The 19,364-nt window shown below is 46.9% G+C and overlaps 1 protein-coding gene across 2 annotated transcripts in view; it reads right to left on the reverse strand.

Moving 5' to 3' along the window:
* PCNX2 (pecanex 2) overlaps positions 1-19,364 on the reverse strand; it is a 280,264-nt gene that overhangs the window by 190,659 nt on the left and 70,241 nt on the right. For both annotated transcript variants that reach the window (XM_047702153.1, XM_047702152.1), the window contains exons 11-13: positions 15,475-15,628; positions 15,356-15,388; positions 7,929-8,100 (exon numbers count right to left, since the gene is read on the reverse strand). In XM_047702153.1, coding sequence (XP_047558109.1) covers positions 7,929-8,100; positions 15,356-15,388; positions 15,475-15,628 — 359 coding nt within the window. The remainder of the gene's footprint in view (positions 1-7,928; positions 8,101-15,355; positions 15,389-15,474; positions 15,629-19,364) is intronic.

Genomic DNA, 19,364 nt, shown 5'->3' on the forward strand with positions numbered 1-19,364 from the left:
GTTCAGTGGGAACTCCAGGTTCGCAGAGGAACAGGGGAGGGTGGTGATGAAGAAACCACACATGGTGACAGTGGGACAGTGACGGGCCTGACCTCCTGGGGACTGGAGCATCTGGGACATGAAGGTGACCCTGCTTGACCAGAGGAAGACAGTGCCCCCTCCCAAAATCGGAACAGTGCATCTGGGTAAGACATCCACATGCCAGGATTCCACGTTTCACAGAAATCATTCGTTGGAGGAAATCAAACATGCTAGAGCCTCATTTTACAGTTCTGTCCCTGTTATCCCCTCTTCCACACGTCTGTGCAAGTTGGGTTTCATAGACACACAGAAACTGCCATTCCCTCTGCTGTGACACATCTGTCTTCTGTCTCAGTTTATTGAGGAGAATGTCAGTGAAGTTTGATCCTGGTAAGCCCCAATAAAACTAAGGAAATTTGATTTGAAATCCCATATGCCTGAACTTTGGAACATAGACCACAGTCGACAGCGGGAGTGGGGATGGTGGGGGGCGGGGGGCTTCAGCAACTTCTGAAAATCAGAAATGTACACTTTCCATCGTGAAACTGTACAAACGAGAGTCCTCGTACGTCATATGCTCTTGCTAACAGTGGCTTGAAAGTATGAGACAAATCCTTCTACAACAATATCAAGAGACTATTCCAGCGCTCTTGGGGTTGAAGCCATATTTTGATACACATGGTGATTATGCTGTAATGTTTTCTGTGGTAAGATTTCAATGATATTGCAATAATCTAGAGCATCTATGAGGAATCCACCTCTCAATCAAAGTAGGCCAATAGGATACAAATACTGATCTGCTGGACATCACTTTATAGGACACGTTTGTTTTCAGGTTTTGTGAATGGAACTCAGAGATATGGGAAAGATAGAAGAAAAAGCAATTTGGGGTGTCTGGGTAGCTCAATGGGATTGGGCAGCTGACTCTTGGTTTTGGCTGGGGTCATGATCTCAGGATCCTGGGATGGAGCCCCACACAAGGCTCTGCCCTCGGTGGGGAGTCAGCTTTGGGTTTTTCTCTCTCTTTCTCTCCCTCTGCCCCTACCCACCCCCTACTCTCTCTGTCTCCCTAAAATAAATAAATCTTTTATAAAAGGAAATAAGTTGAAATTTAATTATAGAACATAGGAGCATCAAAATTTTATTCCCATATAATTTCAAGCAAACTGACTCGTACATCTTCTCTGAACTTTGAGACTCAGACCCCGCAAGGAAGATGACAGGCTACACTGTAGTCTGGAGTTCTTTGGTCCAAGGTAGGGGTGGACAGACGGCATGGTGAGATCGCAGTAGTTCACGTTCTCAAGAGCTGTGTGTGTGTGTGTGTGTGTGTGTGTGAAAAGCTACACCAAGAATGAAGAACTCCAGGGAGAAGTATGGGTGTGAAAGAAAATTTAAAGCAGCTGAATAATGGAAACTGGTCACCAACGCAGGTGTAAGGAAGCGTTTTCTGTAAGAAACACATTAGGTAGTGAAACCTCAACTTGGAAGGGAAAAGGACGAGAGCCAGTGAACTGTGGCTTGAGGGTGATCCGATGGACAGATGGCGAGCAGCGGTGGGAAGCCGCAGCTGGGCGCACAGGACGGAAGCTCACTGCACTCACCGAGGAGCCCAGCATCGAGCTCCTCTCCAGGATGTTTGCGAGCAGGAGATCTGGGGCTTTAAAATCCAAGCCAGGGAGGTGGAAGGAGAGCAAGGCAGAGGCAAAGTATCTCATCTGTCGGGCTGTAACTCACGTGAATAAAAAAAAAAAAAGCAGCCAAATGTTTCCTGCATTAGTAGGGCAATTAGAAAATCATGCTTGGGGGCGCCTGAGTGGCTCAGTGGGTTAAAGCCTCTGCCTTCGGCTCAGGTCATGATCCCAGGGTCCTGGGATCGAGCCCCGCATCGGGCTCTCTGCTCAGCGGGGAGCCTGCTTCCTCCTCTCTCTCTGCCTGCCTCTGCCTACTTGTGATCTCTGTCAAATGAATAAATTAAAAAAAAAAAAAAAAAAAAAGAGGGACGCCTGGGTGGCTCAGTTGGTTAAGCAGCTGCCTTTGGCTCAGGTCATGATCCCAGTGTCCTGGGATCGAGTCCCACATCAGGCTCCTTGCTCGTCAGGGAGCCTGCTTCTCCCTCTGCCTCTGCCTGCCATTCTGTCTGCCTGTGCTCGCTCTCTCTCCCTCTCTCTCTCTCTCTGACAAATAAATAAAATCTTTAAAAAAAAAAAAAAGAAAAAAGAAAAAAAGAAAATCATGCTTGAAGTTGCTGAGGTCATTTTGCCCTTTTTCCAAAAGTTTAAAAAAAAAAAAGTTCCTGTGGCTGTCAGCAATTTTCCCTGTGAACAAAGATTTTTTTTTTCTTAGCATACCACTGAGAGGGTGTATAATTTTCTCTCACGGCTACTCCTCCTTTTCCCTAATAATTACCATAAATGCAGAAATTTCTAGTATGGTTCCATTTCTTTACAAGCAACACTTACAAATAAAAACATTGTAACTTGCTTGTTTCTTTTTCTAAATGTGAACAATGATATTCGTTACTATTCTATCCCATGAGTATTGCTGTTGCGGCTTTGGGGCGAAAACAAGCAGAATTAAAATAACATGGAAATAAAACTGAAACCTAGCGAGTCGATGTGAATATATACAGTGTGCCATATCTCTGTGTTAACCCATTGTCCTGCCTGTGACCTGCACGGAGCCCTGGAAACAGTGTTTACAGAAGGGGGTACGTTCCAGTAAGTTGTCCCCAAACCGCCACCTATCTCTAAGGGTGGCATTATTGAAGTTGCCTTGTTGTAGGTTGGGGGGCACAGTCCTGAGGACTGTGAGTTAGGGTTAGGGTCTGAGAAGGACCCACGCAGTCCCTTCTACAACAGACAGCCAGTCTTCCCACCTGAGCCCCTTCCAAGTGAGGACCTCATGCTTCAGTAGACAAGCCGGGGCTACCATCAGACAGCTCTAACCCAGACCATTTTACGGGTCTCTCCTGCAGTGAGCCATGATGCACGTGCCATGGGTCGGGACTAGTTATTACTGCTGCAACCGCAGAGAACCGCCACCGCGGGGACATCCCAGTCTTTTGCCCCATCTCCAGACACAGTGCAGCCCGTTCCTTGGGGCACACTCTACCATTGCTCCTGCTCCTTTTGAAGTACGACACAAAGAACTGAAGACCTCTTGGCTTCCTCATCCGTGGGATAATTAGAAAGCCGACCTCCTCTTGTAGGCTTTCACTAAAGTGAGACTAGTGGAAAGTATTAAAATTGCAGCCCAGAGGTTCCTATCTCTGACTGAGCAAGCTAACGAGGACTGACTCAGCAGTCCCTTCCCCTTGCTCCCGGAAACATTTTCTGCCTTTTGAAGAAAGAGAGAAGTGCCCACAGGAGTATTTTGAATATACAGCAGGGGTCGTAGAAGGAAAAATTAGGTAAGAATATTACCCTCAGTGTTTCAATGTCTTTCATTCTCCCCGCCCCCCCCCCCCCCCCCGCCTATAAAAACCAACAAGTCCCTGCCACTGACCCTGTCTTATGTCCCCAAGTTTGGCCCCCAAGTTCCCCACCTCCTGGCAGCGTACATCCCGCCTTCTTCCATTGTCCTATTATCTGACTGGGATGCTTGCCTTTGAGATGCTGCTCTCCTCGCATTAAACATGACCAAAAGCTTCTCCATCTTCCCTACCAGCTCAATTCCCACCTGGGTCATCTCCCAGTGCTGGTTCACATCCGACCCCATCTGCCCTGGGAGGTGGATGGGGCAGGGCCAGCTCTGGCCGAAAGCAGCAGACGCGGATACTCCCTGCTCCTTTCCTGCTCCCTTCCCCGGCTGCCTCGTCTCTCTCATGAGGGAGAGGTGTTGCACAGAAAGCAGGAGAGGCAGCCGGTAACAGAAACAGCAGCAGTAAGGCACAGGTTTAAAGAAATATTTCACATCCCCCAGCACCGGCAGGAGGAGGACCACAGCGTGAGAAGCCCACAGCACCCTCGACCACACGATGGAAAGCAAGGTCACATGGGCTGAGTTCCTGCTTCTCTCTTGTCCTTTTTCTTAAATGTTCCATGTTGAAAGGACTGAATCACGTCCCTCCAAAATGAAACCTGTACACGTGACCTCACCGGGCAATAGGGTCTGGGTCATGGTCAAGTTACAGTGAGGTCATGAGGGTGGGCCCTGATCTAATATGCCTGTTGTCCTCCTAAGAAGGGGGATTTTGGACACAGAGCCAGACACACACACACAGAGGGAAGATGATGTGACAGATAGGGACAAGGCCGCTGATGAGCCAAGGAGTGAGGCCAGGGCAAGTCCTTCACTTGCACCTTCAGAGATCTTAAACTCCAGGCTTCCAGAACCATGAGACAGTAAATCTCTGATGTTCTCAGGCCCCCATGAGGAGTGCCTTGTTATGGCAGCTATAGGAAACATACACGACTTTTTCAACCCAATACCCTTCTGCTCTCCCCTCATTTTTTCTTTTCTCCTTGTTAGTCTCTGAACCTAACTCTGGCGGGAGCCACATACACTCAGATCCCGTGGTAGTAAGGGACAGAAGGTGGAGAGCCTCCACAAAGGAGAATGAATGACTTTGAATTGCCCTTGCCTTCCCTCATCAAGTCAGAAAATCAGGATACACCTCTATCGCCTTCCTCTCGTTCCCAATGGCTCTAAATCCGTTCCACAATCTTCTCCTGCTCAGTGCAAATTAGTGTGTTTAACACATTCCCTCCACGGGGATTGCTATTGTTCTATTTTCCCATTTTTCTTTATCCCAGAAGTCATTTAGCTGGCTTACTCGTTTATTTACCACTATTTTTACTTGTTACCGTGGACAAGCAGACAAAAATATCTCTTAAGGTAAAGCTTTAATGAGGAAAAGGGAATTCCAGAAAGAAAGACAAGGAAGGCCATATTCCCTGCCTCATCTCCTCCCCTCAGCGGAATTGGTCTGAAGAAAAATAAAATGAGAATACATGCAGCCAGTAGCTGATTTTAGAACAAGGGTTTCTGCTAAAAGTAAGACCTCAGGCTTTTACCAAGTACACTAAGGTCTTACATTTTGAGCCCTCGTAACATTTCGCCTTCTGATGCCAGGGCAAATCTGCTGTTCCAAACAACTACATGCGCTCAGTGGTATTGGCTTGTTTATAGAAGCAAATTAAAGAAAAAGAGAAATGAAAGACAACTGTGTACAGAAAAACAATTTCTACACAGAATGTATGTCACCCTTTTCTTCTTCTTTCTCCAAATCACCTTCAGGAGGTGCTTATCGTGTCCCTACTCACTGTAAGGGCTGAGGTGACCAGTCGGAGAACAACAGTGAAGGAGTCTTCCAAATACTCACTCGTACATTAATTTCATTACTACTTAAACACACTTGTGTTCATTAGTCCATCCACTCAACAAACATTTCTTTAGTGCCTGTATTTGCCAGACACAGCACGGGGTGCCAGGGAGTCGGTGTGAGAAAGGAGGCACGGGATCTGCCTTGTCCTTACGGAGCAGCACGCAGGCTGGAGAGGGCACAGACATTAGCCAAATAATCACAAGTGAACAGACGACTCTGAGATGGTTTGGTGCTATGGAAATATAGGTTATGGGGGCAGAGAAGATGGCGCAAAGCTTAGGGGAAATGGGCCATCAACTAGCACAGTCAAGGTTGTCCCGGGCGCCCAGAACAGGAACACAAGGGATGGGGACGAGACGAGGAGTCACCAAGGTAGTTAAGGCTCCAGGTGAGACCCCACATCCTTGTGACCTGTTCTGGGTGGAGCTCTGTCAACACTAACCCATGCTCGAGATCCTGGGAAAAGATGGTCAGGAGGTACCCAAGATTGAGTGTGGGCTGCAGAGAAGGGAGGCAACATTTTGACATGGACATATGTTTCTTTTTTTTTTATTATTATTTTATTTATTTATTTGAGAGAGCGGCAGTGAGGGAGAGCATGAGTGAGGAGAAGTTCAGAGGGAGAAGCAGACTCCGCGTGGAGCTGGGAGCCCAATGCGGGACTCGATCCCGGGACTCCGGGATCATGACCTGAGCTGAAGGCGGTCGCTCAACCAACTGAGCCACCCAGGCGCCCTGGACATGTGTTTCTTGAACCTTCCAAAATGCTTTCCTGCCCTCTTTGCTGCTAATCCCCAGACCCCCCTGGGTCCTTGCGCTCTGGACTCCAGCGCTGCTGTCGGCAAGAAGACAGCAGGAAGGGAGGGTCTCCAGCCTGCACAACCGTGCCTGGGCGTCTGTGTCTACTCAGACTCTGACTTTTTCATTGCTTCATCTCAGAAGGGAGATGGGTCAGTTCATTTATAGAAAGGTAAAAGTTTCCGAAAGTCTTTCTCAGGATGTGTGTGTGTGTGTGTTCCAACTGACAGAGCTTCAAGTAATATAAAAAAGTAAAGTGAAAAATATCCGAAAGGGTAGTAAGTAGCAAATATTCTTGGGCAAGAGGCACAGCCTGGGAACCTAATCATGGGATCAATTCTTCCCCTCCTCCACACCCCCATGTTTCCTACTTGAGCTCAGAGATTCTCTAAACACAGAGCCTGACCCTTTGCCATTATCAAGCTACTCAGCCCCTCCCATGATGTAACAGGAAGAGAGATATAGAGGACACAGACAAAGGTGGGCTGGTGGGGGGCTGCATGTGGGGGAGTGACTAGTTTACTGCCACTACAGTAGGAAGAATGGGGAGATGGTGGTTGGGAAGGAGAGTCAGAGGGCGGCATGTCTACCATGGTTTCCTCCCATGTCTGGGAGCCCTTCCCAGTCCCGCTGCAGAGACTCGGGGAGTTGTCCTGGGGGCCAGGGAAAAAAATGACATGGAATCTGTGGCTTTGAAAAGCTCCTCTTGAGTAAGATATTCACAGGGGCTTGTGTCTTTGGTGCTTCCCTTTATCAACTCATTTGGGCAACGTGATCACAGCCAGTGACAGGTTGGCATGCGTGTCAACCTTTGCATGTCATGACAAGAATTCTCAGAGCACGGGCAGTGATGTCTTCATAGCTGAGGACAGCACTGGGCCAGCCTCTCCACGTAATAATGATAATGACAATGATAATAGCTAACACCTGGTGCCTGGCCCTGGTCCTCAGGTTTACATGTACTAAATCATTTAAAACCCACACGGAGGGGCGCCTGGGTGGCTCAGTGGGTTAAAGCCTCTGCCTTCAGCTCAGGTCATGATCCCGGAGTCCTGGGATCGAGCCCCACATGGGGCTATCTGCTCAGCAGGGAGCCTGCTTCCCTTCCTCTCTCTCTGCCTGCCTCTCTGCCTACTTGTGATCTCTCTCTCCGTCAAAAAAAAAAAAAAAAATCTTTAAAACTCGCACGGACCTCGGACGTGGGTATTATTTTTGTCCCCATATACTGTTGAATTCAAGGTAACACAACTAGGCTGGAACTCAGCCAGGCGCTGAACCACGATCCTGGGCAGGTTACCTTTGTAAACAGAGTACCTGACAAGAAACACTGCCTAGACCTTAAGAAGCACCTAGAGAACCAGTGACAGGCTGGGTGCCTAGCACATCCGGGACACTGCCTGGACTGAGAACCATGCACACTCAGGCTTTGCCAGAGTGTTTGTGCCACATGGGTGGGACCGTGACCGCCACCCCAGTGGCAAACTCTGGGGAGCCCCCGGTATCCTGCACCAGGCACCACAGCCCCTGGTCTTCTGATATGAGAGCGTTACGCCTTCTCGGTCACGGACACCACATTCCTTTAGAATCATTCTGCTGCTGGATGCTGTGGGGCTCCAGCTCCCAGACCATCTTCTGAATGTGTACAAGTCAAACGAGAAATGCACATCTCTTCATCCAGTAATCACACAGGAGGTTTTCTCCCGCTAGCGGTTCAGAATATAAAAGGGAGACGTACCCACCCTCCTCTGTATTCTTCCCCACAACCCCCAAGTTCACTCACCTATTAAGAGGTCCCTAGCTGACTGGAGGGACCTCGGAGAGAAGAGCTTCAGGCCATAGACAACATAAGTGGGAGGGTGCCGGGCTTTGGCCCCTGTATTAAGAAGCAAAATAAGGCCACACAGCACACAAAAATAGATTGGTCTGCTATATGTTATGATTTGGTTGTGTCCCTAGAAAACAAACACAATGTCTGAATGGCACCTATTATTTTGATTAAGTGACAAAAGCTTCATAGTCAGTAATTCATATCATCTCATACAACTTACGCCGTAAATCACGTCCTCCCCCCCGCCATAATGCATATACACAAAACACCAGGAAAAGAAAAAAAAAAAAAAACCTCGGATACTTATTCTGACAAGAACAAGAATATCAAAAAGAATGTTATGCCTTTCAGACTCAACAAGTCTTAGCTGAAAATTTAATTACCATCCTTGGATACAATTTAGATCTAATTCAGTGCTTCCCCAAGAGCTAAATATCCGTTTGTATTCTTCAAGAGCAAAACTAATATAAGCCATTGCTTGCTTTACATGGTCTACCTTGAACCCTGCTATTAATAAGAAACAGAATTATAAGTGGTGGGCTTTGATTTCCTTGTCTTAAAAAGCAAGATCGCACAGGTGCAAATTTATACCCGCAGAGATTGCATAAAATGTCTTAGCGTTACACAGGGAATAATCCAATTTAAAAAAAAGTCACCATTTATATACATTTTCCTTTGAGGAGGACCAAAAACTTAACAGGTCTCATCTTAGCCCTCAAAATATTGTTATGAGGAGAAGTAGAAACATTTTTATTCTTCTCCTTGAATAGATAGAAAAATTAAGGAAAAGATATAAAATCAAATTTTCCAGGGCAAAAGCCAATGAAGAATTTACATGTCATAAACCAATACACAATTCGTAAGGTTCAAAAAAACCAACAACAACGAATTAGGGGGAGAATTTTCTTTGCAATTCATGAACTACTTTGGATATAAAAAGTAAAGATTAAAGTGATATGGGTTCGGATGTGAATATTTAAAGTCACTGCCTTGAACATGTTATATTTAGAAATGAAATTTAAATTGCCACTGCTTCTATAATAGAAATGGTCCTATTCTGAGACCATCTTTTAATAGGAAGGAAAACACAGGCTGTCCATGGGGGCTGGCTATGTTTGGCCCTGAGTCCAGACTCAGTCTTGAAAGGAATATTTGCACTCTTATGAAATTTCCTTCTGAATCCAACTGGGTCATAGATTAGTGGGTTTGGGAATACTTCTCCTGCGTTAAAAAAAAAAAAAAATTGAAACGAAAGCCTAAGTGAAATCCTAATATATTTCGTATCAAGTGAAAAGCAAACTAACTTGGTTGGTATAGACAGCTACTTGATATACAAACACATGAGCATACGAGATATTCCTCAAAGTGACATCGCTTAGGATATAAAATTAAAGAGCTGCCTCCCTCTTGCCCTGATTCTTCCTTTTCCTAAAAGGTTAAAAATACATTTTCTAGGAATGGAGATTCTGGTCTTGAACAAGTTTATGATATCATCTGAAATCGGCCAAGTTCAACTTTATGTACGTTCAGGGGAATGCTCCCTTCCTAATTGTAATTTATGGGACAAAACTTGTGGCTGGCTCGCTGGAAAAGAGCCTGCCCTCATCATCACGCCAAAGCTCTGCTTCCCTTCCCATCCCGGGCTTTGGGTCCCTAAACCATTCTAAGCGTATCACTAGTGTGTGGCATAGACGCCACTTTTATTTTTCCCGATTCCTAACAACGCCTTCTACAAATATCCACTCCCCTGCTCCCCAATTCCTTCTTTCACATACGAATCAATCATCAGACCCCTGAGGATGGATGTTTCTTTCATCCGATAGAAAAATTCCACTCATCCTGCCAGGTAAAGTCTGATCAGTCTTTTTTACAACTCATCCAACTGTTTCCCATGTGACTTCAACTTTAAAATACCCTGGGGGAGAGCCACAGCTTCAGCTGTGGGCATCTTGGAGACTGTCTGCGTGTGCAGCTGGATTTCCTATCAGCGCCACCCCCCCCACACACACACATACAAGGTCACGGGCCTGCCACAGGTGTGGGCTCCAGGCGTTACACACGGGTGTCCTCTGCTTCCTCAGTCCACGGGGCAGGAAAGGGCCCCCTCGGACCTATGGAGTTTGCACACCTGCTGGTCCGGCCATGTTCAGCAGCCCGGTATTTTTGTCGGCTGCTGTGAACCGCCAGGGCAACAAGAGCTAACATGTATCCCACCCCAGGACCCAGGCTATCCACATGGTTAATCCTCGGTACAACGCTAAGAAGTATTTATTATTCTCATTCTGCCAAGAGTAAACAGAGGCACACATTCTATGCCTTAATTTTTTGCCAAATTAAGAAATCTGTCCCCAGCCTGAGGATCTGTGCTGGCCACTGCATCCTAGCTCCCAACAAGAACCAGGAAGAGGAGAGCATTCGGCACTGGGACTCAGCCTGACGGCACGGAATTTCATCCACAACCATCATTCTTTAAACACATACTGCGAAGCAAATACGGGGTCTGGGGGACAGCATTAGCAACAGCTTTCGGTGTTGACTTTTCCTTAAAGAGCTCTGGAGGGGGGAGAAGGGGAAGAACTGTAACGCAGGCTCCATCCACCGCTCTGGGACACTGTGTTATGGACCTTGAACTGCCACCACTAGCATAGGAGTTCGCTGCTTCATAGTTTCTAGCGATGGTGCAGGTTCGCTGATTGGGACTTCATCTCTCTGTGCTTGTTGGTAAGTTCTTTTTTTACTTTAGGGTTAGTAACTCAGCTGTCCGTTTAGAGTCATCTGAGCATTTTTTTAAGTTTTTTTTTTTTTTAATTTATGTATTTGAGAGAGAGAGAGAAAGCACAAGCAGGGTGAAAGTCAGAGGGAGAAGCAGACTCCCTGCCGAATGGGAAGCCTGAGGTGGGACTCAGTCCCCAGACTCCAGGATCATGACCTGAGCAGAAGGCAGTTGCCCAACTGACTGAGCCATCCAGATGTGCCGTCGGAGCATTTTTAACGATATACTTCAGTTCCCCTTGTGTGTGGAGCAAAAGGAGGAACACGGGGTGGGGGGCTTCTGCCCATGGAGAGCAGAGCCCCCGGAGAACCTGAGCCAGTGAGTAGGCTGTGACTCCTACTTGGGGTGTAGAGGAGAACCCAAAATATTTCAGAGAAGGCAGTAGTAGATATGCAGCAACCAAAAGTCCAAATAACACCTATCAGCTGTTAAAATGCTACTTCCATTTAAATATGGTTGAAATCCGATCAACTACTTTAAAAATTGAAAAGGCGCAGGCGAATCAGTTTCTGGAAGCTCGGTTTATAATTTCATATAGTTTATAATTTCATTTCACAGAATGATGTATTTCAGGGTCAGCTTGCTAGCTTTCAGGTCTGTGAATCTTGACAAATGGGTCAATGCTGTTGTCCAGCCAAGGGGGACGCGAGGCGGTTGTGGCAGTACCCCTCAGAGTGGGGGCCGAGGTGCCATCACTCTGCCTGCACCCACCTTACACCTCAGCACGTCCCTCAGAGGCAGCGAAAGACAGGCAGGAGGGAGGTCACCTAAGTTCCGCCCCTATTTCATGGCAGAAATCCAGTAGATAAGAATTCAAAGAAGGCCATTTAGAGTGGCTCAGGCTTTAAAGAACACTTTAAAGTAAGTACATAACTGAAGAGATAAATATAATTTCATTTTCAATCAAGAGCCACAAAGACTAAGTTGACCTTCTCATTTCTAGGACTGAGGATTGAGAAAATTTTTATATGTCGTTCAAGATCATTCCTCTGATAAATGCTAGGGGATCAAGGTCAACACCGACAGCAGTAAGTCAGGTAGATAGTACATACCCTCAGCGTGACGTGATGAAAATCTCTCTTCCCCTGGATGGCTTTGCTCCCAAAGGTGTATGACCCCAGACTAATCATAACATAGACGTCGGATAAATCCCAGCTGAGGGGCAGGCTATAAAATCCCTGACCACTACTCCTCAAAACCATCAAGGTCATCCAAAAAAAAAAAAAAAAAGGAAAGTCTGAGAAGCTGTCACTATAACAAAAGCAGTGTGCTATCCTGGGTGAGTTCCTCAAGCAGAAAAGGGATATTAGGTTAAAACTAAGAAAATCTGAGGAAAACATGGATTTTAGTTCCTAATAATGTGTCACTATGGGCTCACTAATGGTGATGGATGTGTGGGGTATATGGGAACTCTCTGTATTATCTTCCCAAATGTTCTAAAATAAAAAAGTTTGTTTACAAAAAGCATTCCTGGGGCACCTGGATGGCTCAGTCTGGCTTCAGCTCAGGTCATGATCTTGGGGTCCTGGGATGGAACCCCATGTCGGGCTCCCTGCTTGGGGCCTGCTTCTCCATCTCCCTCTGCCCCGCCCCGCCCCCGCCCATACACATGTGCACAGTCTCTCTCTCAAATAAATAAATAAAATCTTCAAAAAAATCATTCCCAGTGATTTTTTATAGAATAAGAAGTGGTACTAAATGTCTTCCGTGTAGAGTAGTCAGAGCTGACCGACCAGAACACATAACGAGTTCAGCCCTTGCTCTTTGGAGTTTGTACTGTGGCAAGGAAACAGGAAACTTACTATATTCCAGGCTCAGTGCTGGGCTCACTGTATGTTTTGTCCAATTCAGTCTTTACCAAATCCAACTGAGGTTGCTCTTATTATCCATATTTTACACCTCCCCAAAAACAAACAAACAAACCTGCTAAGACCTGTCAGCTCCTTCCACAGTGCCAGGCACTGTGCCGGGCACTTGAGACGCAGACTTGTTTCATCCCTGCACCATCCCATTTCATGATTTCCTCTTGCACAGGTGAAAAACTTGACATACAGAGAAATGACTCGCCCAAGATCTCCGGGTTTGTACGCGGTAAGGCTGGATTCAAATCCCCAACCCTGCGCGCCACCCCAGGGTGGCTCATGGGGCATCTAAGGTCACGGCCTACCTTCATCCCCTGGGGGCGGGGTAGGGGGCGGATTCCCAGGGGCTGCCCCAGCCACACCCACTGAGAATCCCGGGGGCTGAGAAGGCCCCCGAGTCTGTCTCTGCCCAGGGCCTGCCCGTTTCTTGCTGCCTCTTAGACACCCTCCTGAACTTCGCTTTCGGGGCAATCCACGGCGGTGATGGCTGGTTAGACCGCGTGCCGAACCGGGGACGCACGGGAAAAGCCTAATTGTCCGTTACTGCATGCGGCTGATCTCTGATCCTCAAACACTGCTGGGGTCCACCCAGACCGTCAAGTTTTTTAGGCTCGGCTCACCTAGACCTGTTTTTTTTTTTATAACCAGATGCATCCTGTCAGCCCGTAGGGTCTATTGTACCGTATCTACCAGCACGACATTAATTCTGCATTTATATCTGAAAAAGTGTTTTTATTTTGCTATCTTCTGGCTCGAACCACTGGCTCAAAATCTGGCCTCTGTGTGCTCTGGAGGGAAACAAAGAAGAAACTTCAGTCAAGCGCTCTAAGAGCAAGAAGTGACTGAATTGGGGGATAACCCCTCCCCAGCAGCGAAGTTAAGTACTTGGGGTCACGTGATGCCCAGGGCAGGAGTCGGCCATGACCCCGAGAGCCACCTCGGTGGCCAGACTTGGTTTGCTCCCCTGACCACGTCCTTCCTGAGGTTTTCACATTTATAAACTGGAGATCACGCATCCGCCTTCTAAATGCCCACATGGATCAGGCAGATGGCAAGAGGAACCATTTCGTACCTCCCGTATTTTCTCTCAGCAAGCTGGCAATTCGAATCGGGAGCTAATCTACCGAGAAACCTATGTGAGCAAATCATATTAAACACAACGTCTGACGACGACAGGAAGAGAAGTCACTTCTTACTCTCTGCGCGTAGGCTCACTCAGATACACGACGGCCGCCTGACCAAGCCCTCTAGGAACTCGACCGGTTAAGGCACCATAACCCCAATTCAGAGCAAGGACAGAGGGCGGCTGCTACCAGCCACGACAGGTCCACAGGGATCGCGTGGGCCGTTCCCGCCATCACCTCTCCTAGCATGGTCTGCATTATTGGGGAAGGTACATGAAGAACACGAGGGTTTAATAGCATCTAACACCCCTCCCCCAAGTCGCCCAGGAAAGCGGTGATACTGAAGTGCCATTACTAGAAAGGAGGGTGTATTTCCTGAAGCAGGAGGTAGGATGTGACATCTAGGGAGGGCTTGAGCGAAAAGACTGCAGAGCTCCACATCTCTGGGCGCACCACCTGACCCAGATTTCTGACGATAATCACAACAATACATCTTAATACCCTAATTATGCTGCTTCTACTTATCCTGACATTCAGACTCTGGAATAAAAGAAGATGTATTATATGTAAACCAATTATGGGGAACAGAGGAATTTAACAAAATAGAAATGTATGCCATGTGATCGTCCAATTAGAAGCTTTTCTTAATTACTATGGGCTAAACATGAGCTATCACAGACTTAAAAGCAGCCCTAAATCCTGGATATGAATTTTTTTCAAAGCACAATAGAGGGAAGATCGAGCTTTCTTTCTCTGGAAGGGTTTTGGCTCAGGGACGGGGTTGTGGGGGGCGGCACACAGCTCACCATAACAAAAGAAAGAAGGGCCTCAAAGAGCCGAGAGGTTCTCCAGGCAGGGGCTCGGCACAAAGGTGTGCAGCCGGGGTACCTGCGGGGACCGGGCCAGACCCCATCCCCCAGTACCCTGCAGGGGCAGGGCAGCTGGGTCAGTGGAAACCATGCTCGTGGGAGGACGTCCGAGCACCAGCAGATTGGTACAATGAGACCAGAGGCTCTGCTCTAAGTTAGCCCAAAGTTGCGTGGATGAGAAGTAACAATATTCTTGCAAAGGTGGGACAGGAGATCAGCTTCAGGTAAAGAACGTAATGACCTGTGCTTACACAAATGATGTTACCAATGATGATATGTCCCGCTCACTCAGCATCTATGCTCCAGGTACCATTTTAAAGGAAGTTAAAACAGATTATTTAATCCCCAGAGTCATTTTCATTATCCTTGTTGATAGGCAGAGAAACAGAGACGTGGCAAGTGCACATATTCTGCCCAGAGTCCAACATTCAGCGGAGGAACCAGGAAACAGAAGCAGGCAGGCTGATGGCCGAGGGCAGTCTTCCCCACCCTGGGCTGCATGGTCGGCCCTGATGTGAGGCCAGCGGGTTTGAAAAGACCCTCAGTATCCTGTCACTCCCCCACAGTCCCCAACCACCATCCCCACCATGCTCTCAGATGGAGCCTGAACTTGGCAACCATGAGTTCTCATTTCTATCTCCATATTCTCTATATGTACATTGATATATATTCTGCCTTTTGAAAAGTTTTTTCCCCCCATCTTTAACACAAACAGACAAGACAAGCTCCTTGCCCGTTATTTGCAACTTACGTGTATTGGCGAGGCAGGGTCAGGCTGAACGCTCTAGAACAGAAATCAGAAGTCTCTGTGTCATCATCTCATGATTTCAAGGGTACCTTAGTGACGGTAAGAATTAGAGGTGGTCTTGCCTTGAGCAGGGAGTACTGGCAGCTGGCCATGACAAGGCAGAAGAGGAGCACCCACGCGTCTTTGCAAAAGCCTTGGTTCAATGTCAGAAATCCGAGAAGGGAGACCAGGACGATGAGTAGAACCGCCAGCACGTTTTCCTTGATGTCTTCAGTCCTGTGTAAGATAAACAAATAAAAACAAAGGAGATAAAAGGTAAGCCTATTTCTAAAGATCGCAGGTGAATGCGTCTCAAACGACTTGCAGAGACAGCAGAATAGACACCTTAAGCTCACCTTTATATTCAGTAACAAAATTTTAAGGTTTCTTTCTTTTCGTTCCCTCCTTCCCTCCTACCTTTCATTATCCCTGTATTTTGCAAGCACACTCCATATTTTAACCCCAGTTTCCTGTTATTGAAATAAAAGAAATATAATTCCACTGCGTCTCCGTGATCACTACACAGGGCCTCATGGTTAGCTACTCTGTCCGCTGCCTGAAATGCATTTCAGATGAAGAGCTGCGCTGGTTCCTCTAGAGGGGGAAGGTGTGCGTTAACACTTAGCTAAAGCAGGAAATCCCTTCCAGGTACAAGCTCTGAAGCCAGAATCTGCTTCCCAGTTTGTGGAGCCAGGAGAGCTCCAGCCCGAGAGCTAATGTGCAGAGGGTCTAACTGAGGTGTGCCAAGACCACAGTCTCCCTGGGTGGTGTCTTCTTGACGGACCTCGAGTAAGAGGTGTGAGTTGCGGAGGGGGGCTTGAGGATGCTGAGACAAGGAGATGAAGGCTGGCTCTTGGAGGCTGGGTAGGATGGGAGGCACTAAGGAGAGGAGAGGCTGCTAGATGGGAGCAAGGGAATGGGTCAAGAGCTCGGGATGGCCAGCCAACAGTTGAGGATGAGCCAAGGCTAGGCTTAAGACTTGAGAGGTGACCGACTTCTGTGAAAGACAACAGGCAGGGCATAGGGATGGGAGGAAGGGGCTGAAATGGACTAATGGAGCATGGCGTGGACTGCAAGGTCAGGAGTGTAGATGGGCCATTCCCAAGAATTCTTAGCATATTTATAGGCTCACCAATGTTTGCTCATGTACATATGTTATTCTTAGGAAGGGACGATTGTCTACTTCATTCCTGGCAAGTAGCACTCATGAGCATTTTTTTTTTAAATGAACAGACTTTATTTTTTTTAAGAGCAGTTTCAGATTCACAGCAAAACTGAGGGAAAGTATGAAGAGTTCTCACATAGCCCCTCCCTGCAAACACACGTGCGCGTGTGCGTGCGCGCACACACACACACACACACACACATACACACTCACACCCTGTCCTACCATCAACACCCCCCAACCCAGAGTGGTACATTTGTTATAACCAGCCAACTGTGACACATCATTATCAACCAAAGTCCCTAGTCCACATTATGGTTTATACTTGGTGTTGTACCTTCCGTGGGTTTGGACAAATGTATGGTGAATGTATCTATCCACCGTTACAGCAGCCCGCAGAGTACTTTTACTGCCCTGAAAATCCTCTGCTCTGCCTCTCCACCTCTGCCTAAACCCAACTTCTGGCAATCATGGATCTTTTTACCATCTCCACAGATTTTCCTTGTTAGAAAGGCAGATAATCAGAATCATACAGCAGGTAGCCTTTTCTGGTCAGTTCCTTTCACCTAGTAATATGCGTTTAAGATTCCTTTGTGTCTTTATGTGTTTTGATAACTTGTTTCTTTTTATCGCTAAATACTATTTTAATACACAGATGCACCATGGTTTATCTATTCACCTGTTAAAGTACATCTTGGTTGTTTTCTAAATTTTGGCAAGTCTGAGTAAAGCTTCTATAAACATCCATGTGCAGGTTTTTGTGTTAACCTAAGTTTTCAGTTGATTTGCTCCAAGGAGCATGATTGCCGGGTCGTATGGTAAGAATACCAGGTTATCTTCCAAAACGGCTTTATCATTTTGCATTCCTATTAATGATGAATGGGAGTTCCTCCTGCTCCACACCCTTGCCCACATCTGGTGCTGTCAGTGTTTTGGATTTGGTCATTCCAATAGGTGTGTGTGTCTCCCTGTTGTTTTCATTTGTCACTCCCCAACAATGCTGTGGAGTATCTTTACATAAGCTTATCCACCATCTGTACGTATTCTTTGGTGAGGTGTCTGTTCGATCTTTTAATCAGGTAATTAAGATGTATAGAATCAAAGTGCATAGACATGGGAAGAACTCAGATATTATGATGCTCAAGCTGAAAGTTAAAAAAAAAAAAACTTCTGGGGGGATCAAAATATATTTAGTAAAAGGGAAAATTCATGAGGCTTTTTTGTTGTTTTCCACTATGCACTTCTTACAGAGCTAAATATATTTTGTTAGTTCAGGTCCATAAAATTCTTTATGTATTTTTTAGTGTGCTCATAATATTTTGATGTATACTTAAAAATATCTAAAGGCTCAGGAACTTTAAAAAATTTTTCTTTTTCAATTAAATGAACAGGCTTTTTTCCTATTGAGGGGGAAAAATAATGTTCCTGAAAAAATATTTTTCCCCAGATTCTTCTCCAGCGGGACTCTATTCCGCTGGCCCAGCCCCCAATCCTCCCACTCCACAGCGCCCCATGCATCTCTATTTAAATACCAGGTGAAAAGGTTTACTCCCTGGGCAAGGAGCACCATGATGAAGGCTGTACTTTAGAAAGATTTATCTGGCAGAGTTTGACAAGATGCACTAGAGGGGAAGCCGCAGAGCAAGGATAAACAACACTCCAGGGGAGAAGGAATGAGGGTCTGGAAGAAGGTCAAGGCTGGGAGGCTGGGAAGGTGATGTGGCTTTGAGACGCAATACAGACCAGAGCGGAGAGGGCTTTGAATGGACTATGTACAGTGAATGGTTGACTGAAAAAATAAAGATGACTTCAAGAGTTCAGTCTGGGGAAGAAAGGATCATGGCAGAGTCAATGGCAGAAGGTGAGACGGGGAGCCGGTTTGCAAAGGGAAGTGGATTCATTTGATTCACAAAATACTGCTTGCCGCAGCTCTATGTACTTGGAATACATAAGTGAACAAAACTTCTGGAGCTTTCTTTCCAGTGGGTAGTGGCATAAATTAGTAATATGCACAAGAAATATTATATTATACAGCATTTGGAGATGATTAACATAATCAAAATATAAACAGACAAGGTAAGAAGAATTACTAGCATCTGGGTAGAGAACTGTTGTAATTTTCAGCAGGAAGGGCAGACCACCCCACCGAGAAGGGACTTCTCAAGTGTACGGCACCTGGGGACTCCAACATGGGGGGCCGAGAGGGAGAGGTTACCTGCCAAGGTGACTGTGGTATGAAGGAGTAACCAGCAAGACAGAAGGAAACCAAGAGAGGGCTGAGTCCGCGAAGCCAGGAGAGGAAAAGGAGGGGAGCTGACTCTGTCAGAGGCTGCAGATGGTCTAGTGCAATGACGGCTGAACGGTCAGGTCGATGGTGACCTTGACCAGGGCAGGCTTGGGGTGGGTTCGGAGAGTGAATGGAATGGGCTTATGAGAGAGTGGGAGGCAGAGGCCGCAAGCCAGCTCTTCCCGGAGTTCTGCTGCAAAAGAGCGCGGAGAAACCAGACGGTGGCCTGCGGGAGAGTGGGCCGGGAGGACTTCTACAGATGGGAGAGAGGAGAGCATGTTCTCAAGGTGACAACGGTGACCATGAGATCATGTGAGAAGCAGGAACGCTCTTCCCGCCTCTCGTCGCGCGGCTGACTCTTTCTCTTGTTTCTATCTCCGTCTGCCTGCTTCGCCTCAGAAAAGGCTTCTGCAAGCCCCTGTTGTGACAGGAGTGTCCCTTCTCCCCCAGTTTTCTCTACCTCAGGCCCTGTGTGTGTCTTTCATGGCACCTACTCTGGTCTATTCCAGCCTACCTCACAC

The sequence above is a fragment of the Lutra lutra genome, chromosome 14 (assembly GCF_902655055.1).
Source record: "Lutra lutra chromosome 14, mLutLut1.2, whole genome shotgun sequence".
NCBI classification, from domain to species: domain Eukaryota; kingdom Metazoa; phylum Chordata; class Mammalia; order Carnivora; family Mustelidae; genus Lutra; species Lutra lutra.